Source organism: Prunus avium, chromosome 3, assembly GCF_965620075.1.
Source record: "Prunus avium chromosome 3, drPruAviu1.hap1.1, whole genome shotgun sequence".
NCBI lineage: Eukaryota > Viridiplantae > Streptophyta > Magnoliopsida > Rosales > Rosaceae > Prunus > Prunus avium.
Window position 1 is genome coordinate 24,590,347 of NC_142286.1, and position 20,485 is coordinate 24,610,831.

General features: G+C 35.4%; 2 protein-coding genes across 7 annotated transcripts; one reads left to right on the top strand and one right to left on the bottom strand.

Moving 5' to 3' along the window:
* Window positions 1–334: 334 nt before the first annotated feature.
* On the bottom strand, window positions 335–2,443 carry LOC110761619 (DNA-directed RNA polymerases II, IV and V subunit 6A). Its single transcript, XM_021964141.2, has 6 exons — window positions 2,265–2,443; window positions 2,131–2,164; window positions 1,822–1,997; window positions 1,639–1,690; window positions 752–819; window positions 335–610 (listed from the first exon to the last, which is right to left on the bottom strand). The coding sequence occupies exons 1-6, from the start codon at window positions 2,297–2,299 to the stop codon at window positions 541–543; spliced, it is 435 nt and encodes a 144-aa protein (XP_021819833.1). The 5' UTR covers window positions 2,300–2,443; the 3' UTR covers window positions 335–540.
* A 157-nt stretch (window positions 2,444–2,600) lies between these two features.
* Window positions 2,601–14,956, top strand: LOC110761614 (pentatricopeptide repeat-containing protein At2g13420, mitochondrial-like). Of its 6 annotated transcripts, none has more exons than XM_088250048.1 (5): window positions 2,601–2,828; window positions 3,959–4,048; window positions 6,362–8,296; window positions 8,421–10,852; window positions 10,995–11,363. In XM_088250048.1, the coding sequence occupies exon 3, from the start codon at window positions 6,528–6,530 to the stop codon at window positions 8,100–8,102; it is 1,575 nt and encodes a 524-aa protein (XP_088106174.1). In that variant the 5' UTR covers window positions 2,601–2,828; window positions 3,959–4,048; window positions 6,362–6,527; the 3' UTR covers window positions 8,103–8,296; window positions 8,421–10,852; window positions 10,995–11,363. The 6 variants fall into 6 exon arrangements, 5 of the variants coding, with proteins under 5 accessions (XP_088106174.1, XP_021819824.1, XP_088106175.1 ...); XM_021964132.2 differs by lacking the exon at window positions 3,959–4,048 and having other exon boundaries at window positions 8,421–8,472; window positions 10,797–10,852; XM_088250049.1 differs by lacking the exon at window positions 3,959–4,048 and having other exon boundaries at window positions 8,421–8,452; window positions 10,797–10,852.
* The last annotated feature ends 5,529 nt before the right edge of the window (window positions 14,957–20,485 follow it).

Genomic DNA, 20,485 nt, shown 5'->3' on the forward strand with positions numbered 1-20,485 from the left:
TTGGATTGTATTTTTGCTGAAGTTGGATTCATTTTGATATGTTGAAAGCTTGTTGGAACCTCGAATTTGGGTTATGTTAGTATAAAAATACATTTTGGGCAGGTCTGTAAAAAAATAAAATAAAAATAAAAAATTGGGCCCATGCCCAAACCAGAACCTGACAGGTTCGGGTTGATTCTGATTTTTGTATGGATTTTAAGCAGAACCGGTCCAAACTGAACCGGTTTGCATTTTCGGTTCAGATTCCATTTTTAACAAAAACCGGTCCAAACCGGACCGTGCCATGCCTACAAAACAATAAAGTGAGCATTGTCAAATTATATATACAAACAGATTGCAAAAAGCCATTAATCAACTACATTTCAGATGCCTGCAACAGTGTTTCAACAGATTTACAAAAACAAAAAAATGATACAAATGGTGTTTTAACATGTAAGTTTGTAGGATCAGTGCCAAAATGTTACAAGTCCACAAATGCACATCTGGACATTCATAGAGAAAATAAACTGACATCGGAAACCATTCTTCATGCATAAATGATCAATTGCCTCCCACCTGCCTCTTCCACGAGTCTTCCACAATCAACTCATCTACTCCCCAATCTTCATAACTGAAAATTTACACACCCAATTAAAATGTCTCAAAAATACATACATGATACTACAAGTTACAAAGAGTTTTGTCCGTGGGCACTTGTGCGAAAGCACAAAAACAATGTTTCCACTAAGTAAAACCAAAGTCAGAACCGCACCTTCCATCAGGCAGATACCGGCGTATGGTGAAGGGTACCTTCCGCTCACGAAGCTCCTTCATAGCAATCTAAGAAATTCAAAATGAATGAGATCATACTAGTGTAGCATATGGGAACAATATTTTATTTTATCATGTTGTGTACTAACAATTGGAGCTCTCACAAGTCGGATTCAATACCATAATTTCCTTTCAACTTAAAGAAACTAGCAATATGTTTTCTTTTATCCGAAGAAAAATTGTCCTCAGCAGAGGATGGAACCCTATTTTTATACAGAAAGGAGGGCAACGAGCTTCTCCCAGTAAGGCAGAAGAAAGCCAAAAGAAGAAAGAGAAAAAAGAAAAAAGAAAAAAGAAAAATGCGGAGCGTACTCATGTACTTTCTTGCAATTTTAAAAGCACATTTGAAAGAGATATATAAATATTACTTCATTAAACAAGAATTTAAAATTTCTCTATAACTACTATTTGTATGCATTGCACTACTTGTGCTATTATTTGGATCATCCACACATACTCACAAGTTATAACACAAAATTTATGGTCTTCTTTTTGCCAGTGACACCATTTCTGGTCTTAATCGCATTATGCACCACACTAGCTATTCTGATACAATTGCACTATAAGTTTCTGCTCTTGTTCACTTTTACCTCCTATTCAAATTATATAAAGGAGTGCTTACAAAGAAGTATGGAAGAAGACAATAACTAAAACAAAATCCTATATGCAAGCACTTGTTTTGTGCATGTCATAGTAAAAGCAGCAGCACAGTAACATAGTCAAATTAATTGGTAGCTGGAAGCTTAATGGGTAGACCTAAAAGAAAACAATTCAGCTACCAATATATGCAAGCAAAGCAATAGCAGTAAAATGTACTTGGCTTCTTACCTCAAGTGGATCAGTCTCACCCTGCAACTCAACCATCACAGGCGCATTCATGCTGCTCATTCCAAACATTAAATTTGTAATGGGTTAGAGCCAAAATTAATTTATCAACAAAATTTTAGACTGAAAAATTGAATTTGATACCAAAAAGAAATTTCAATTTAATTGAATTCAAAGTTCAAATACCTGATCTGCACAGCACGGGTACCCAAGATTCTGGCACGTTCATATTTGGTCATAAATTTGGATGTTCTCCGAGGCCGTTCCACGGGTGCTTGTTCTTCTTTGTCATCAGCTTCAACGGCTTCTCCTGGAAGATCATCATTATTTGCGTTCTCTACATCTTCCTCCTCTGCACCTTCCTGTACATTATTCAATTATTCTTCAGTAAATTTATTTATCTCATAAAAATACAAACAACCATTCTATTCCATTCTTATCAGAGATTTAGACAACCATAAAACCCAAAAGTAAAAGAAGTAACAAAATGCTTACTTCAATCTCTGGCTCCACTGGCTCATCCTCATACCTGCATCAACAAGATCTCAGTAAGTTACTTGTTGAGTTATGAGTATCAAATCCATATTAGGCACGAGAGAGAGAGAGAGAGAGAGAGAGAGAGAGAGAACCCCATATCCATTTCGTTGTAATCGTCGTCCGCCATTGTTGATTGGTGAAGAAGCTTTTCCTATGTGCCGCTGAAGAAGAAGAAGAAGAAGAAGAAGGAGCAGCCGCTGTAGATGTGAGTCGAGCAGGCGTCTCTGGAAATTGGAAGCGGGTTCGACCTCGTAACCTGATTATACCAGGACTTTTTATAATATACAGGAATTTTTAACGGTTCAGATTAAACCACATCTCCAATGCTTTAGCTTAACTCTTTAGAGGCCAAAACGACGTCGTAAGGGGTAAAAAGTGAAGTGACCCAACACTTACTTTCTTTATCCCACCTTCCCTTCTTTATGGATTAACGATATTTCAGTCCCTATAAACAGTTTCAAATTCCTTTCACTTTCTCCTCTCTCCTCTCTGAGGCTTTATGCTCTGAGTTTGCAAACCCCAACTACCTACCTACTTGTTTGTAGGACGTCGAGAGCAGAGGAAGCCAAATTCAATCAAAACCTGTCTCTCTCTCTCTCTCTCTCTCCCCACTGTGCATTGCTACAAAGCACCATAAAGATTGAATCTTATCTCGGGTATTTCCTTCTTTGTCAAACTGGATGCATCTTATTGGTTATTGAATCATATTGTTGACTGTGAAATAATACTTAGCTAAAAGAGAGTTATGGCCGGAGAGTCTGTGTCATGAGGCCATGATTGAGAAAATAAGGAATAATAATGTCGGCAAGGTGTTTGAGAAAATGCGTGAGCTGAAAGAAGCACATCTCACTCGATTCGTTTCAGTTATATTGGGAATGGGAATTTTTCAGCATATGCATAGCATGTTTTTTAATTACTCTCTTGGATTGTGATATGAGAAATTTACTTATTGAAAGACCACCTTACCAATTTACTTGGATTTTGAAGTTTGCATGTTGTGTTCTGCGTATGAGAATTGAATAATAATTACATTTTGGCAAATTTTCCTCTAATTTTTGTTCCTAAAAATAAAGGATGGTATTAGTAAAAAGAACTCGATTGTATGTGATATTAGTTACCCACTTCTTCAACGATTATCGTTCAATATCCTCTTCCTAATATCATTGTTTTGATTACCGGATTTATGTCAGCAAATCAATCCATTTGTCGTTCACATTAATTCCTTCCCAAGTCCATGAAAATCCATTTTCATCCTTATCCAAAATCCACTCTTTTAAGTTTAATACATTTGGCCTTATACATTATACATATACTAGTCTGGACAGGATAAGTTTGTAGGATAAGAAAAGAAATTCATTGTTAAGATATGATTTCTAGGTCAATGGTTTATGCCTTCTTTTCTTTTGGGGGAGATTTTGGAATCTAATCTTTAAGGCCCCCATTTCAAACGATAACATACAACCCATTACCCATGCATAGTAAAATCAGAGCGGGCCTGTCACACATTTTAGGTATTATTCTTTCTTACCAAGCTCCTTTTGCAGCTGCTAAACAGAGTAAATAGTGAACGTCCTCAGAAAACCTCAAATCTTTGTAGTTTTGATATGCTTTCACTCACTAGGGTCGGCTCCTTTTTAGAATTGTGCTTCATGCGTATAAAGAAATGCTAAAGTTAAATTCCAATAGAGCTTCATGTAGTTTTGTCATCGTATACAGTTTTCCAATAGAGCTTAATCTTGAGTTTGTGTTCTGATTTGCTGATCGTCATTGTATGTACTCTTGGAAGAGAGCTTTTCTCAAAGTCTGAGCCGAGAAGAAGCCAAGAAAGCAGGGTGTGCTCCTGCCATTGCCAAAGAAAATGATGTGGACATTATTAGTTAGTTTCCTGATTTATTATTTTCCTAGATTCTCTAGTTTTCCAGATTTTACTAGGATTTTAGTTTCCAGATTCTAGTAGGATTTTATTTAAATTTCCTAGTTTATTTGAATTAGTTCCTTGGTGGATTAGGATTTCTGTTTTAGTAAGAGATTTTTATCCTATTGTCTCTAGGTTTTAGTTTGCTATAAATACTCCCTATGTAGTTCTTTAAAATGGAGATTTGCGATATTAAGAAAAGTTTACTTTCCAGAGTTTGGAGACTCCTTGGTGTGAAGCCAAGGTGACTTTTACCACCTATTTTCTGTTTTTCCATTGTTTTCGCTTCCGCTAAATTACCCAAATACTCAATTCACCCATATCCTACATCAGAAAACAATAGGCACATGTGTTCCCTGTGAAAAGCTCCATAGGACGTTTGATGATTTTGTGATCAAAGATAACAAGCTAAAGATGCTTTTTTGATAGGCTTCCATGTATAATCACCATTAGTTGTCCTTTTTCTGTTAAGTTTAGGATTGCTCCTTATAATGCTTCTTTTCTTTGCTATTATTACTATTATCGTTATTGCCTTATTATTTTGGGAGTAACACTTCGGCTGCCACATTTATTCAAATTTTTTGATGACCTTGTGGATAGTTGATGATTTGTATAACTATTACTTTAGCTCTTGTAGGTTTGCTAAGGATATGAAATATTTTATTTCTTAGATACCTTGCAAGAGTGAGTATTAATTTATCATTTAAGCACTATAGGAGAAACTTTTTGGCTCATTATGCAAATATAAGTTAGAGGCCTTGATTTGTAAGGGTTTTGAGGCCTCAGCTGGTTTGTATTGAGTAGTCTGCTGGTTTGTGGAAATCTGCTTCATTTCTTTAGCCTCGAAGCACATTACTTAGGAGCAACCAAAAATCCCACCTCCATTGAAACTACCATTTTCTTCTCTCTGAGATCCCACTCATGAAAAATCTCTCTCTCCACCTTTATCTTAAACCCTGCTCCTACAAGGCACTTTTTCCCCTGAAGACTTTGTTATTTTACCCTACACGAAATGCACTACTCCACATTAGTTTTCAAGAAAAACTAGTTGTGTTCTAAGCTTAACAAGTTCACTCATGAGTATCCTCATCTCAAAAATTACTTACGTTTTTTACTTTTATCACTGTAATTCATTAAATATTATGTGAAATTCATATTTTTAGAGAATATAATATCAAAGGATTTACAAAATATTCAATTTTTTAAACAATCAAAGTATTTGCAGCAATGACCATCACCGAAAACTTTAAAACTCTTCAAAAGACCTAAACTTATTTGTTTGTGAAATAGAAATACGATTAGACTCATAGCTAGTTGGTAACTACATGAGTAGTTAAATAGCAATAACAAATACTTGTTCCTCAAAAGAATATGGTAAGTCATATCTCTTCAATGGTTGTTTCAGTTCGATTTGGGTTACTTTTGAAGGTTTTTTTTTTTTTGGGTAAATACTTTTGAAGTTCTATTTTGGCTACTTTTGAAGTTGTTGATGTACAATTTTTGTTAATGAATTGTTTCTGAATTTTTTTCAATTGTTTCCTTAATTTATCAAGGTGTTCTACCATCCATGGCAGAAGTTTCATCTAAGTAATTGTTTTGAATTTTCATTTTTTTTTTTAATCATAGACAAAAGTTCAAAATTTTCTTTTTTTAACACAAGTTTCCTTAATCTAATATAAATGACTAAAGCTTTTAAATTTTGGGTGATGGGTCTGAAATATGTTTATTTATGTGCCTGAATTTTATTTTAAAAAAATTATAGATAGTTGTAAATCAAACTCTTCTAATTTTTGTCTTGTCATTTTACCTTTTAACTAATCAACTAACCATTACAAGTTCTTCTGTGGTATAATGGCTGCACCGGTGCAGTCAGTCGTGCCTTGGGACAACCGGGGCTTATAGGTATCCGGTTAAAGGAAAAAGAAATTTTTCTTGTTCCAATTCATACACCAGGGCTTGTAAGTATCGATTTGTACAACTGGGCATCTTATTTCAGATTATTTTGGATGTGGGTTTTGAGATTGGGGTTGAATTTGTGAGTTTTATAGGCTATTTAAAACTTAAACTTCACTTGGGCAAGAAATTTCTTCAGCCACACCATCATCACTGTCTGTGTGCCAAAAGCACCAAGCCAAAAGAGGTTGTCTCAAAGTTTCTTGGTGTTTTGCGGCGTTCTAGTTTAGATGTCCTATTTCCTTTTCTCTGATTTAATTGTGGATCTGAATTTCTTTTCTGTCTGATTTTGATTTTGCTTTTTTTTTTTTTTTTTTTCAGGTGTGGATTTGCTTTTACATTGGCAAAAGTATCCTCAATTTGGTCATCACCATGCAACAGGTTTTCAAATTATATGGCCCCTAATTGCAATGCTCTACTTACTCCGATACTTAATTCATAACTGGTCTCTCGACTGAGACTCTGGAGGTTCTATCTTTGTTTTGAAATGATGACTTTGGTGGCCAAAAGTCGCTCAGCATCTTTCCGGTTCTTCTCCTCTCTCCTTCATCTCCCTTCTGTGCAAATCCACCGCTGCTGCTCTTCACTCTCCACCAACCTCCTTCATGACCCAAATGACGATGCAAAACACTCAAATGACGCTGAATTGATATCAAAGATCCTTGTCCACCACCACAACCCCTTCCACACCATGGAGTCTTCTCTGCAGCTCCACGGCATCACTCTCTCTCCTCAGCTGCTCAACCAAACCCTCCTGCGCCTCATCCACAATTCCAAAATTGCCCTCGCCTTCTTCAACTATGCCAAGTCCCTCCCTGACCCTCCTCTCTCCACCGCCTCCTTCAACCTCCTCATTGACATCCTCGCCAAGGTCCGCCAGTACGACGTCGCTTGGCAGCTCATCCTCGAAATGGACAACTTCAAACTCACCCCCACTGCCTCCACATTTCTCATCCTCATTCGGCGGTTGATCTCCTCCGGCCTTACCCGCCAAGCCGTCCGGGCCTTTGAGGACATGGAAACCTTTGTCCAAACCAAACCCAGTAGCCAAGATTTTTGCTTTTTGCTCGATACCCTTTCCAAATACGGCCATGTTAAGGTTGCAGCTGAAGTTTTTAACAAAAAGAAGCATGGGTTTGTGCCTGACGTCAAAATGTACACTGTTTTGGTCTATGGGTGGTGTAAGATTGGTCGTTTTGATATGGCGGAGAGATTCTTGAGGGATATGATTGAGCGCGGTATTGAGCCCAATGTTGTAACTTACAATGTCTTCTTGAATGGTATTTGTAGGCGTGCGAGTTTGCACCCTGAGGAAAGGTTTGAGAGGACAATAAGGAATGCAGAGAAGGTGTTTAAGGAAATGTGGGAGAGAGGGATTGAGCCTGATGTCACTAGTTTTTCAATTGTGCTTCATGTTTATAGTCGGGCACATAAGCCCGAGTTGTCACTTGAAAAGCTGAAGCTGATGAGAGAGAGAGGGATTTGCCCCACTGTGGAAACTTATACTTCAGTTGTAAAGTGTCTTTGTTCATGCGGGAGACTTGAGGATGCAGAGGAATTGCTTGGTAAGATGGTGAGGAGTGGGGTTAGTCCATGTGCAGCGACATACAATTGTTTCTTCAAAGAGTACAGGGGGAGAAAGGACAGCGAGGGTGCTTTGAAGCTGTACAGGAAGATGAAGGAGGAGGGTTTGTGCGTGCTCAGTATGCACACTTATAACATACTGGTGGGAATGCTTTTGGAATTGAATCGTATGGAGATTGTGAGAGAGATATGGAATGATATGAAAGAGAGTGGGGTAGGACCCGATTTGGATTCATATACCATGTTGATTCATGGGTTATGTGGGAAACAAAAGTGGAGAGAGGCTTGCCAGTTGTTTGTAGAGATGATAGAGAAGGGGCTTCTCCCTCAGAAGATTACTTTTGAGACACTTTACAAAGGGCTAATACAATCCGATATGTTGAGAACTTGGAGAAGATTGAAAAAGAAGCTTGATGAAGAGTCTATTTCATTTGGATCAGAGTTTCAAAATTATCACCTTAAGCCATATAGGAGATGATATGCCATCTACTTGCCACTTTAGGATGCAGTGTTTGCATGCGACTTTAGGATTCAGCCAGACATAACTTGGGTGCTACATGTATCATGCTTGCCATAGATGAACAAGCACCCATGGAACAGCCTCGGAGAACATCCAAATTTATGACCAGATATGAATGCCAGAATCTTGGATACCTGCGCTGTGCAGAGCAGGTATTTGAACTTTGAATTGAATTTCATTGAAATTAATATTTCTCTTTTTGGTTTCAATTCACCTTATCAGTCTGAAATTTGGTTGAAAAATCAATTTTGGCTCTGACCCATTACAAATGAGCAGCATGAATGGCCCTGTGATGGTTGAGTTGCAAGGTGAGACTGATCCACTTGAGGTAAAAAGCCAAGTAAATTTTACATCTAGTGCTTGCATATATTGGTAATTGAATTGTTTTCTTTAGGGTCTACCCATTAATTTGACCATGTAATTGTGCTGCTGCTTTTACTATGACATGCTCAAAACAAGTCCTTTATATGATTTGAATAGGACGTAAAAGAGAACAAGAGCAGAAACTTACAGTGCAATTGTATCAGAAAACATAAGTCTTTGATAGCTAGTGTGGTGTGTAATGCGATTAAGACCACAAATGGTGTCACTAGCAAAAAGAAGACCATAAATTTTGTGCTGTAACTTGTGAGTATGTGTGTAGTGTTGTGTAGATTTCAGCTGCACCAAAATGGATTCAGCTGCATCCTCAACTTGTGATACTCGCAAGTGCACGAACCGTTGGTAGTTTAGCGTATGTAAGTGCGAGGTCGATTCCACAGGGATTGGTGATTGAATGATCCAATTCAGTTTTCCTACACAAAACAAAAACAAAAACAAAGAACATGAAAGAAGGAAGAAAATAAGAAAGTAACTCAAGCAAATAAGTTCCCAAGTTCAATTTAGATTAATGGATTGATTCTAGCTAAAGTATGATTAAGCCATGGTGTGTGGTCATAACATTGTGTTCCTAATTCCCTAATTTGATCATTTGTTGTGTAACCTAAAATTAAGCATTAGGAACCCATTAAGCATAGAAGAACATTTTAAACAACCAAGTATGTATCTAATCCCTGTTGTCGAATGTCCATACATACTTTTCCTATTCATAGTTCAATTCGAATTAAAGCATGGTGTATACTCTTAATTCAAACCAAGATAGCTAACATGCAAGCCTAAATGGTGATCAATCATTCAAACTAGCATATTAACTTATAAGCATAATGAATAAGAACAAAAACCATAATTGAAACTTGGAAACTAATCAAACTTGAAACTAAAGAAAAGAATGTACATTACAAGAAAAATAAATTACAACTAAGAAAACATTAAAGAAAGCTAGAATTGAGAACTAGAAAGCAAAACTAAGAGAATTTGAGGGAGAGAAGGGAAGGGAGCTCTAGAGAAGTGTTTGAGAGCTCCCCCCCTTGGGGTGTGTTTACAAGCTTAGAGAACCTCCCTATTTATAGGCCTAAGGAAGTGAAAAATCTGAATTCAATATGGCTAATGCATACAACACTTGTTTTATAAAATCTGAAATGGTTGATGCACTTGTATTAGAAAATTTGAATTGGTTGATGCACTTCACCAATAAATCCCACCAGCAGCCCTAGCTCATCTTCATGTCACCATGACCAAGCTTCCAACCAGCTCAATAGCTCATGCCTAGCTCACCATGACCAAGCTTCCAACCAGAAACAATAGCTCATCCTGAGGTCAGCATGACCAGCAACTTCAAGGGCTTACGAATTGGGCTTCCCTTAAGCAAATTAAGACTTTAAGCACTCAAACTTGAAGTTCAGAATGTCTTCTTTCCAGCCATATATCATTTGGGCCAATCCAAGGTCGGAGGAGGAAGTTAAGGCCAAAACAAATTGCTAACTCATTTTGCGCGCTGATAAAATCCATCCTGAGCATGGCTCTGTGTTTGCTAGGTAACAGACTCCATATTTATCCAATGAGGCTGAATTTTGGATATGTTATAGTATACACCCATTGGAACAACTTTCATGAAGAATGCTGCCTCATCCGAGCTGTGTAGTTTGCTGAAACAAAGCTTGCAATATGACCTACGGAACTGGACTGGCAGGGGGCTGTAGCCAAAATGAGTTTGTCTTTTAAGCTCTTCATCCATTCATCCAAATTAGGCCTTAACATGCTTAAATTGCATGAATTATGCTCTCTTGCTCTATTTGCCTACAAAACACACAAAGGGAGGCAAATAACTTAGAAATCTAAGAAACTAAGCAAAAGAAGTAAGTAAATAGGGCATGTATATGTATGAAATTATGAGCTTAACATGTAGCATCCAACTGATAACACAAAGACGCTTTTAAAATCGAAAGAAAGTACGAGTACACTCTAAATTGTTCTGTTTTTCTTTTTTCTCTTTCTTCTTTTGGCTTTCTTTTGCCTTACTGGGAGAAGCTCGTCGCCCTTCTCTCTTTATAATAATAGAATTTCATCGTTCCTATTATCAAGTTGAGAATTATTTTTCTTAGAATAAAATAAAAAATATCAGTAATTTTAAGTTAAAAGGAAATTATGGTATTGAATCTGAGTTCTTGTGAGAGCTCCAATTGTTAGTACACAATAATGATAAAATAAATACTGTTCCCTTATATGCTGCACTTGTATGATCTCTTTCATTTTGAATTTCGTATTGCTATGAAGGAGCTTCGTGAGAGGGAGGTACCCTTCACCATACACCGCTATCTGCCTGATGGAAGGTGCGGTTCTGACTTTGGTTTGACTTCAGTTGAAATATTGTTTTTGTGCTTTCGCACAAGTGCACACTGACAAAACTCTTTGTAACTTGTAGTGTAATGTATGTATTTTTGAAACATTTTAATTGGGTGTGTAAATTTTCAGTTATGAAGATTGGGGAGTAGATGAGTTGATTGTGGAAGACTCGTGGAAGAGGCAGGTGGGAGGCAATTGATCTTTTATGCATGAAGAATGGTTTCCGATGTCAGTTTATTTTCTCTATAAATGTCCAGATCTGCTTTTGTGGACTTGTAACATTTTGGCACTGATCCTACAAACTTACATGTTAAAACACTATTTGTTTCATTTTTTGTTTTTTCTTTGTAAATGTGTTGAAACACTGTCGCAGGCATCTGAAATGTAGTTGATTAATCTGTTTGTATGTATAATTTGACAATGCTCACTTTATTGTTTTGTGAGCCAAACAAAACCCATTAGTTCATCCTATTATTCTGAAAGATGGTTTTATTTTCATCTTCAAATTTGCCTAATTAACCCCGAATTTTTTTAAAATAAAATTATTTTATCATGTTCAACGAATTTATATTCTTGTGCAATTGTTTCAAATTCCCAGTATTTCTCTCACTCTGACTCCCTGGGGGTTTAAGGTCCGAGTTTGCGAACCCCAACTACTTACTTGTTTGTAGGACGTCGAGAACGGTTGAATTTCTCAAGCCCTCCGTCATGGTAGTTTGTATAGTACGAGGAAGCCAAATTCAATCGAAACCTGTCTCTCTCTCTCTCTCTCTCTCTCTCTCTCTCTCTCCCCCCAAATGTCTGTGCATTGCTACAAAGCACCATAAAGATTGAATCTCATCTCAGGTATTTCCTTCTTTGTCAAAACTGGATGCATCTGATTGGTTATTGAATCATATTGTTGACTGTGAAATAATACTTAGCTAAAAGAGAGTTATGGGTGGGAGAGTCTGTGTCATGAGGCAATAAGGAATAATAATGCAGGCAAGGTGTTTGAGAAAATGTGTGAACTGCGAGAAGCGCATCTCACTGGGTTAGTTTCAGTTAATTAGCATAGGGAATTGCTGAACTTTTGTGTTCAGCATATGCATAGCATGCCTTTTTAGTTACTCTTTTGGATTTTGATATGTGCAATTTACTTCTTGAAAGACCACCATACGAATTTACTTTGATTTAGAAGTTTGCATGTTCTAGTATGTGTATGAATACATGTTGATGTAGTACAGCCCGTAGGTGTTAGATTAAGCACTTAAACAATAGCACATAGAAGAATATAAGAGACCAAGGAGAAGAAATATAGATCGAAAAGACGAGATAAAGGGCAGAAACAGTAGAACAAAGAAGAATATTGGAGATCGAGGAGAAGAAATATAGATTGAAAGGACGAAATCAAAGAGTTCTAGGAATAGGTTTACTCAACATTCAAATCTGCATTTTAAAGAACTACATGGGGTTATTTATAGCAAACTAAAACCTAGAAATAATAGGATAAAAATCCCATGCTTAAAACGGAAATCCTAACCCAAATAAAATAGGAAACTTAAAACTAGAAATATGGAAATCTGGAAAAGAAGAAATCCTACTAGTAATTGGAAAACTAGAGAATCTAGGAAACAAACAAATACATTAGGAAACTAATAATTTTAGGTCCTACACATCCTGCATCACATGTACATTTGGCCATATAGTACATTATACATACACTAGTCTGGACAGTATGAGTTTGTATAGTTTCTGTGTTTTGTATGATTGGTGTTTGATAGTTGATGGAAATGAGCCAGAATGTTTTGAAGAGCTAGACAAATGTCTTAACTGGGGTTAGCTATTGCTGCGACTCTTTGGGGTCTAATTTTCCGATAGTCATCTTCTCCAATAGAGCTCATCTTGAGTTTGTGTTCTGATTTTCTAATTGTCTTTGTATTTACTCATGGAAGAGAGCTTATCTCAAAGTCTGAGCAGAGAAGAAGCTGAGAAAGTGGTGGTGTGCCCCCTCCATTGCCAAAGAAAACAATAGTCATGTGTGTTCCCTGTGAAAAGCTCCGTAGGAAATTTGATGATTTTGTGATCAAAGATGACAAGCAATAAAGATGCTTTTTTGAGAGGCCTCCATGTATAATCACCATTAATTGTCCTTTTTTCGTTAAGTTTAGGATTGCTCCTTATAATGCTTCTTTTCTTTGCTATTATTACCATTTTCATTATTGCCTTATTATTTTGGGAGTGAGACTTTGGCTACCACATTATTCTAATTTTTTGATAGGTTTTCTTGTGCCTTGTAGATAGTTGATGATTTATATAACTATTACTTGGACTCTTTTAGGTTTGCTAAGGATGTGAAATATTTTATTTCTCAGATACCTTGCAAGAGTGAGTATTAATTTATCATTTAAGACCTACAGGAGAAATTTTTTGGCTCATTATGCACAGATAAATTTTTTGTCATCAAACCCTTGGTGAAATTGTCCATTGGTGCCATTCAGATTTTTCTTTGATTATCATCAGTGACATTGAAAATCAAATAAGGAAGAAGTTCAAATGTGAGAACAACATGTCCTTTTCTTTTGAAAAAAGTTCTCTTTATATGTTATTAGTTGGTGCTATAATCTTGATACGTCTCTGTTTCTTGACGGTTCTTCTGGGAAATTGAAGCATTTCTCAGCATCTCTATTCATCCCCATTTTGTGAAAAGAATATATCTTTATGTGCCTGACGTTGTTTCATCCTTCTTTTACTTGTAGAGTGATTGTTCTGCTTTGCCTACTGGATATGACAAGGATGATAGAGTTATGGCATAGTTGCCTCTGCACTGGTAGACCAAAATAAATCTCGTCACATAGTTTCACTTCGTCATCAGTTGGGTGAGTGACACTTCCACCGCCATTTTTTTCATTTTCAAGTTGTTTTCTTGTGGCCTTCCAGATAGTGTTTGATGTCATATGTAACAATTTTATGTTTGATTCAGGCTCTTTTTTGTTTGTGAAGCATATGAAATGTTTCAATATTCCTTGGATAATCTTATACTATTTGTTTATATCAGCAGACTCTATGGTGTTGAGAAATTTCTTACCAACATAACTTTTCAGTCATGTTTGAAGCATGGTAATTTAATATTTACTTAACAAACTAACCAATTTATGTTGCTGGAATTGCTGAAGTAAATAAATTATGGTACAGTGACTCTTTTTTCTACCAGCTCCACTAATATATATGTAGCTTAGAGCTAGCCTCATCCTTCAAAAATCCCATTTAGATTTTAGTGATCTTTGATATGGCTCAGGCTGGTCTAGTGGTGAGTGTTGTCTTGCTTTGTGCAGTACTACATAATAATAGCCAAGGCTCAGACGTCCTTGTACTGTGTGTTTTACAGTTCAGCCCTTGCATGACCTTCTGTTGGGGGATTGTCTTCTGAACCGTTGGATCAATGCTGTCCCTCCGTCGAGAATTTGAATTCGATTGCCAGACATGCCGAAGCCGGTCCACGGATGTTATGCGAATACATATAGAACTTTTCTTACGGGACCAATGTTCCTTCAACACCTCCCGCATCCAATATCTTCCGGCAAAATGCAAAGTCCACCTTAGTTTCCCCATCTCTAATAGCATAAATTACTCCTTTTCTCATCATGTACTACATTTATTGATTGCATTTGCGACAATGACGACATCTCTCTTGCAAAAGTGTGGAATTTACTTGTGTAAGTGTGTCATGTATTTCTTCTAATTGAATTACGAGAGATGTGATTAGCAATATTATGAACATAATATGTTTTTTTGGTCGAATATTATGAACAGATGAGTAAATGCTGTATCAATAATTTCATTAATTTCTCCCTATGCATAAACAGTTAATTAATCAGCAATTAATCTAAGTTGTTTTCTGCAGGGTTACAGGAGAGGATTGGGGCAATAGGTAAAGGCCGTATCTTGTTGAATTTCATCATTTCAAGGGAGGGAGGGCTATATAATTCCTAGTGAAGGAAGGAAAGCATTTAATGGCAGGATTCCATTGATTCATAAGGAATCCTGTGCGTAATAAACAGATACTTCTGTGCGGAATGAATTTATGCGAAAGAAATCCTTCGTGTGGACAATTTTTATTGAGTAGTGTGGGAGTATGTCGGGTCAATTCAAAATCAATTGACAATGAGTAAAGATCGTGAACTCTTAAGTTGATAAATTAGATGAATTTTGCAGTTTTTCCCTCTGCAATACCTCAACGTGAAATGAGCAAGATTTCATCCGTCGACATCGGATATCACGTTCTAACATTCAAAACAACAAAAAATAAATAAATTTTTAGCGAAGTTTGTAAAGTGGCCAAGCAATCCGAATGTTTATAACAATCTCACAAAAAAATTTGTTTATACCAATTAAGAAATGAAAGCACTACAAGAAGACTGGGCTAGTAACAACACAAAATACACGCTTGCAGAAAATGTGGCAGTTTTCAAGCCATTTTAGTTTGGCACGATGACAAGTGACGAAAATGGTACAAGTTTGCTAACAAACCACTTAAAGTATCTACTTTCTCTAATTGAAGTACCCCGTCCCCTTTTTTTTTTTGGGGTGGATGAAGAATTGCTGTTTTTTTTGGGTCCATTTTTGTTGAAAGAAAATTATTATTATTTTTTTATTTTTATGAAAAAAGTTTAGGGGAGGGGAGGGTACCCCATCCCAGGACCATGACATACCAAGGCCTCTTTGAAGACTTATATAGGGGGTCTTAGCCCTTTTTTCGATTTTTACAAATTACCAACTAAAAGGAATTGTTGGCAACGAGACTTGAACCTAGGCCTTGATAGTGAAGAGAACGATCCTCACCAACTCAACCAAATCTTCATTGGCGTTGAAAGGAAATTTTGATATAGGACAAGATGGGGTTAAATCTTGTGGAGAAATTTAGAAAACGATTCAAAATGAGGAAATATGGGTTCGAAGATGGAAAATCATACTTATGGCCCAAGGAAAAGAAGCAAGGCCTATCATTTGTATTTTCAGGTCTTGAGCATATTTCAAGATGATAATGGTTTTTCAATTATGGAATAAATAGTTTTTAGGATTTTGACAAAAAAATAAATTTTTGGGATATTATTTTTCTACTAAAGGTTTATTTATATTTATTTACATTAAGATTGAATTGTTTTCTTATTAGTTAATTTTAGAAATATTCTAGAACTTTTAGTGTTTTCTACGATTATTTTTATGGATTCTAGTTTCAGATTAATGTTTGTTTTTCCTTTATCCTTTTGTTTTGTTTCTCATATATAATTATATTATATTATCAAAGTCATTCATGAAGCATGATGTTGATTTGTCTAGGTAGCGCTCAACAAACTAACAGATGACCTGTCTCTTGGATTACCAAAAAGAATAAGCTTTGTGTGCTTATAAATCTATAATTAGTTCTAAGACATTAAAAAACAAAAGCATCGATCATATTCAATCCAAATTAATTAGTGATCGATGGCTCACCTTTTTGCTTATGTGAGCATCTTTCTCTTAGTTTGTGGATCAGCCAATGCTCAACAAGCATCCCAGTTCTGTTCTTATGCCTGGCATGAATTCAGCAGTTGCCTGAGGTTCCTTACGGGCCGCTTATATCCTCATTATCCGTTACTTGAGTGTTGTGAGGCGGTGAGGACATTGAACTTGGTGGCCCAAGGTGATGAGTTAGCACCTGGGAATATATGTCAATGCATTGAGGACATGGCTTCTGTATATCGCATTTCTTTTGTAGCCTCTCTCATCCAAGATCTTCCCATAAAATGCAATGCTCATCTTAGTTTCCCTATTTCTAATAGCATGGATTGCACCCGGTAATACTCTCTCTCTCTCTCTCTCTCTCTCTCTCTCTCAACACAACTTCAGCCCTTGGCATCAACTCAAAAAAAAAAAAAAAAATTATAATCACTGACATTCGTAGCAGATGATGAGGCGGCTAAATACACTACTAGTGCCTAATAGCACAATGGATACGGATAATCGTATCTGTTAGTTATTAGACACCAATAGTATGTGCAGCCACTTCATTGTGTGTCACGAATGTCAATGACTATATAATGTTGTCGTCTTGTAGTGATCGATACTGCCTGATATGATATCATATAGCTCTGGCTAATTTTATAATGTGTGTGTAGACAAATTAACATTATGATTATTATTGTTTTCTGCAGCCTCAATTGAGACTTCATGAATAGAGGCAAATAATTAGTGGGGAGGGGTCCGAAGTCTTTTGGAGCATATTTGAAGGAACGCGTGTAAACGAATTGGTGGGATATGCAAATAATTTATGAATAAAATCTATTGTAAGGTAACCAGTATATGCAGCCACTGGTTGATCTCTTCTTATAATCGAAGTGATCTACTCCATTACTAGTAGGAAATTAAAAATAAACTTTAAATAATGTAAAACAATGTTCTTGCTACACTAGTCATTACTTGATATTGTGTACTTCTCTTGACGTCCTAAATTTGAGAAATATTTGTGGAATATGTATTTATACAACAAATTTTACTGTATAGCAGATAGATAAGTCTGTGCATGAAAAAACCTTGTTGGAACCCATGCGCAAAACACAGACGTTTGGTGAGCCGGACTGGCTTGATTAGAATTGAACTTGAAGTATTGAATTGGGTTGGTTTGGATTGACTTGGACTTGAGTCCAGTAATGTCAAGTTATATGTACCAAACAAAGGAATGGATTAGACCTTCAATGCAAGAGGAGTCTCTGTATGCATCTGATGCAGAGTGTTTTCAACTAGAAAACATGAAGAATCCCAACTTTTTGGCAGGGATTGAAAATAGCCAAATTTTTCATAAGAAACCTGGAACGACAGATAAAATAAGAAAAGGCCAATAGCAAAATCTGACATTGTTATCGAATTGTGAGAAATTATAGAATAGTACCGTATCACCACGTCATCTGGTGATACTTTCACTTAAAATACGCCACGTATTATTATTATGAGTAATAATAATAATCCCCAACTATTGAGCCCAGGAGAAAGAAACCATCTCACAAGATAAAATCGAAAACAAAACCCATAGCATCAAATAAATATATCATATAAAGATAATAATAAATATAAATGAAAAAAAAAAAAAAAACAGAAAATCCAACCCAAAAGAAATCAATAGCGTCTGCCCAACAGAAAAAAACCGATAACATTATCTACATGGGTGGAACTACCCTCTGGGCTACAACCATATTAAATATAGCTCATTATGTAATAACTTATTAAAGTTTTAGAAAATTTGATATAACTTATAAGTCCAATTATGAGGAGAGACTTTGGGTGCAATCCACGCAGAAATTGTTGTTGATCCAAGTCCTTTGACTTTTGCGCCACATAAGATTACATGCATATTTCAATTTATTGATATTTACTTTTTTTTATTTTTTATTTTTTGTTCCAGTTATGCACCTAAAACATAAATAAGGTAAATTATGAATTCCTAAAACTGGTAAGTTATTGATTTGTAGGATATTAATTATCATATTTGATTTGAATTTAATTGCAAATCTATTTATTGAATTCTGAAATTTTCCCAAGGTATACCGACATCACAATTTGTAATAAGAGTTCATAAAAACTTCATACCTTAACAATAGGTAAGGTACCTATGCATACATCTCGTATGCAGTATGCATGTAATTAAATCCATAAATTACCTCTGGTCCAGGTAATTAAATCCATAAATTACCTCTAATCTAGGTAGTTATACCCTCTAGCCCAGCTAATTAAACTCATATAATATCTTGGTATGGATCTTTAAACTCAACTGAGATAAAAATCCATGGAAGACATGTACGTATGTATATAAATATGAACATCCAGAAAAAACTGATTAAGAAAACTCAAGAAAAAAACACTTACCTGTAAGGCAGGTACATATATACCTGTATGTATTAACATTATTTACCTGTATGTCAAGTACATAATTTAATGTGGGTGCTTGTCTGATAAATTGGTATAATATGTGAGTCTTTACTTTTTATTGATTAAATTGTATTTTATCTATATATTAGGAATATTATCAAGGAAAAAAAATTCAAAATTCAAAATTTGGAATTCAATTTCAAGGAAATAATGCATTAAATTTAGATTTTCAATGTATTTTCCTTATTTACCTTAAAGGGTAAAATCGACACAACAAAAAAGTAATAAATGTCAAAGGACCTACATCTAAAACCAAAAACACGAGGACTAGACCCAAAGACAGCTAATCGTTTTGAACCTAGATCTAAGAACTCCTTAAAGTTTTAAAAAAAAAGTCAAATTCTTTATGAATTTAGTTGCAGGGTAGCAATAAAAATAAAATAAATACACTTTCAATTCTGTTGTTGAACATATTTTCATTTTCATAATATGTGTTTTTCGGTTGCATTTAATATGTATTTGTTTTATGTTAAAGATATTTTTTTGGTCTAATTTATGTTAAAGCTTATTGGAAATTAGTCAATAGAACTATGAACTAACATGTTTATATGATTTAATGAATACTTTTCTTTCTAGAAAGAGTACATAAATTGTAAGTGCAAAAAAGATTATTATTATATTTTAAGCTAATAACTTTAGTTAGTCTACCTGTTAAAAAATTCCTAGTTCCGCCCTTGATTACCTAATCCAGGAAATCAAAATAACAATTATCAAAGTATCTCAAAATTTAATAATAAAACGTTTGTAAAAGAAACAATAAAATTGAAAAAATAAGTTTTAGATAGAGATCTTAACATTGTTTTAGCCAAATAAAACTCTTCCCTGAAAAAAAGAAAAAAGAAAAAGAAAAAGGAGAGAGAAGAAATTGAGAGGCAGGAGAAAGGAGAAAGGAGAAGAGAGAGAGAGAGAGGAAAAGCCAAATAAATCTCTTCACTGAAAAAAGAGAGAAGAAATTGAAAGGCAGGAGAAAGGAGAAAGGTGAAGAGATCGAGAGAGAAAGGAAGGCAAATCAAAGAAAGATGATGCAGAGCATGGGGGACGAGGAGGAGCTCACTCTCATTGTAAACCCACATTTGGGGTTGGGTTTCATTGCCATAGTTATTTGGGACTTGGATCCAAGGCCTATATCTAGTATGTGATACAATTAAGCCCATCAAATAACATACTGGATACATGTCCATTTTAATTGAATATATTTAGGGGGTGTATTCAATTAAGATTTTAAAAGAATTAAATGGAGTTATAAAGTTTATTGAGTTCAATGTAGTTCAATTGATTTCTATCAACTCCACGTAGAGTTTGATTGAATTCCTAGATTGATTTTGATAGTGTTTGTTAGAGTTTGATCATAGATTTTAAATGAGTTGATTAGAGTTCTAAATTTTTTTTTTTTTTTTTCTTTTTTTTGGTTTGTTTATTGTTTTTCTAGATTTTCAAAAGAGAAAGGTACCTTTACAAAAACATTTTGTAAAGAACTTCCAAATCAATGCATCCAAAGAAAATATTAAAAAAAAGTTACTAATTTGTTCAAATGTGACGATGGCAACAACAACAACCATTCAAGCAATATGGTGATGTACATCGATTACATGCCACGTGAAGATTATATATATATATATATATATATATATATATATATATATATATATATGCTATTGTTCATCGAAATATGGTGATGC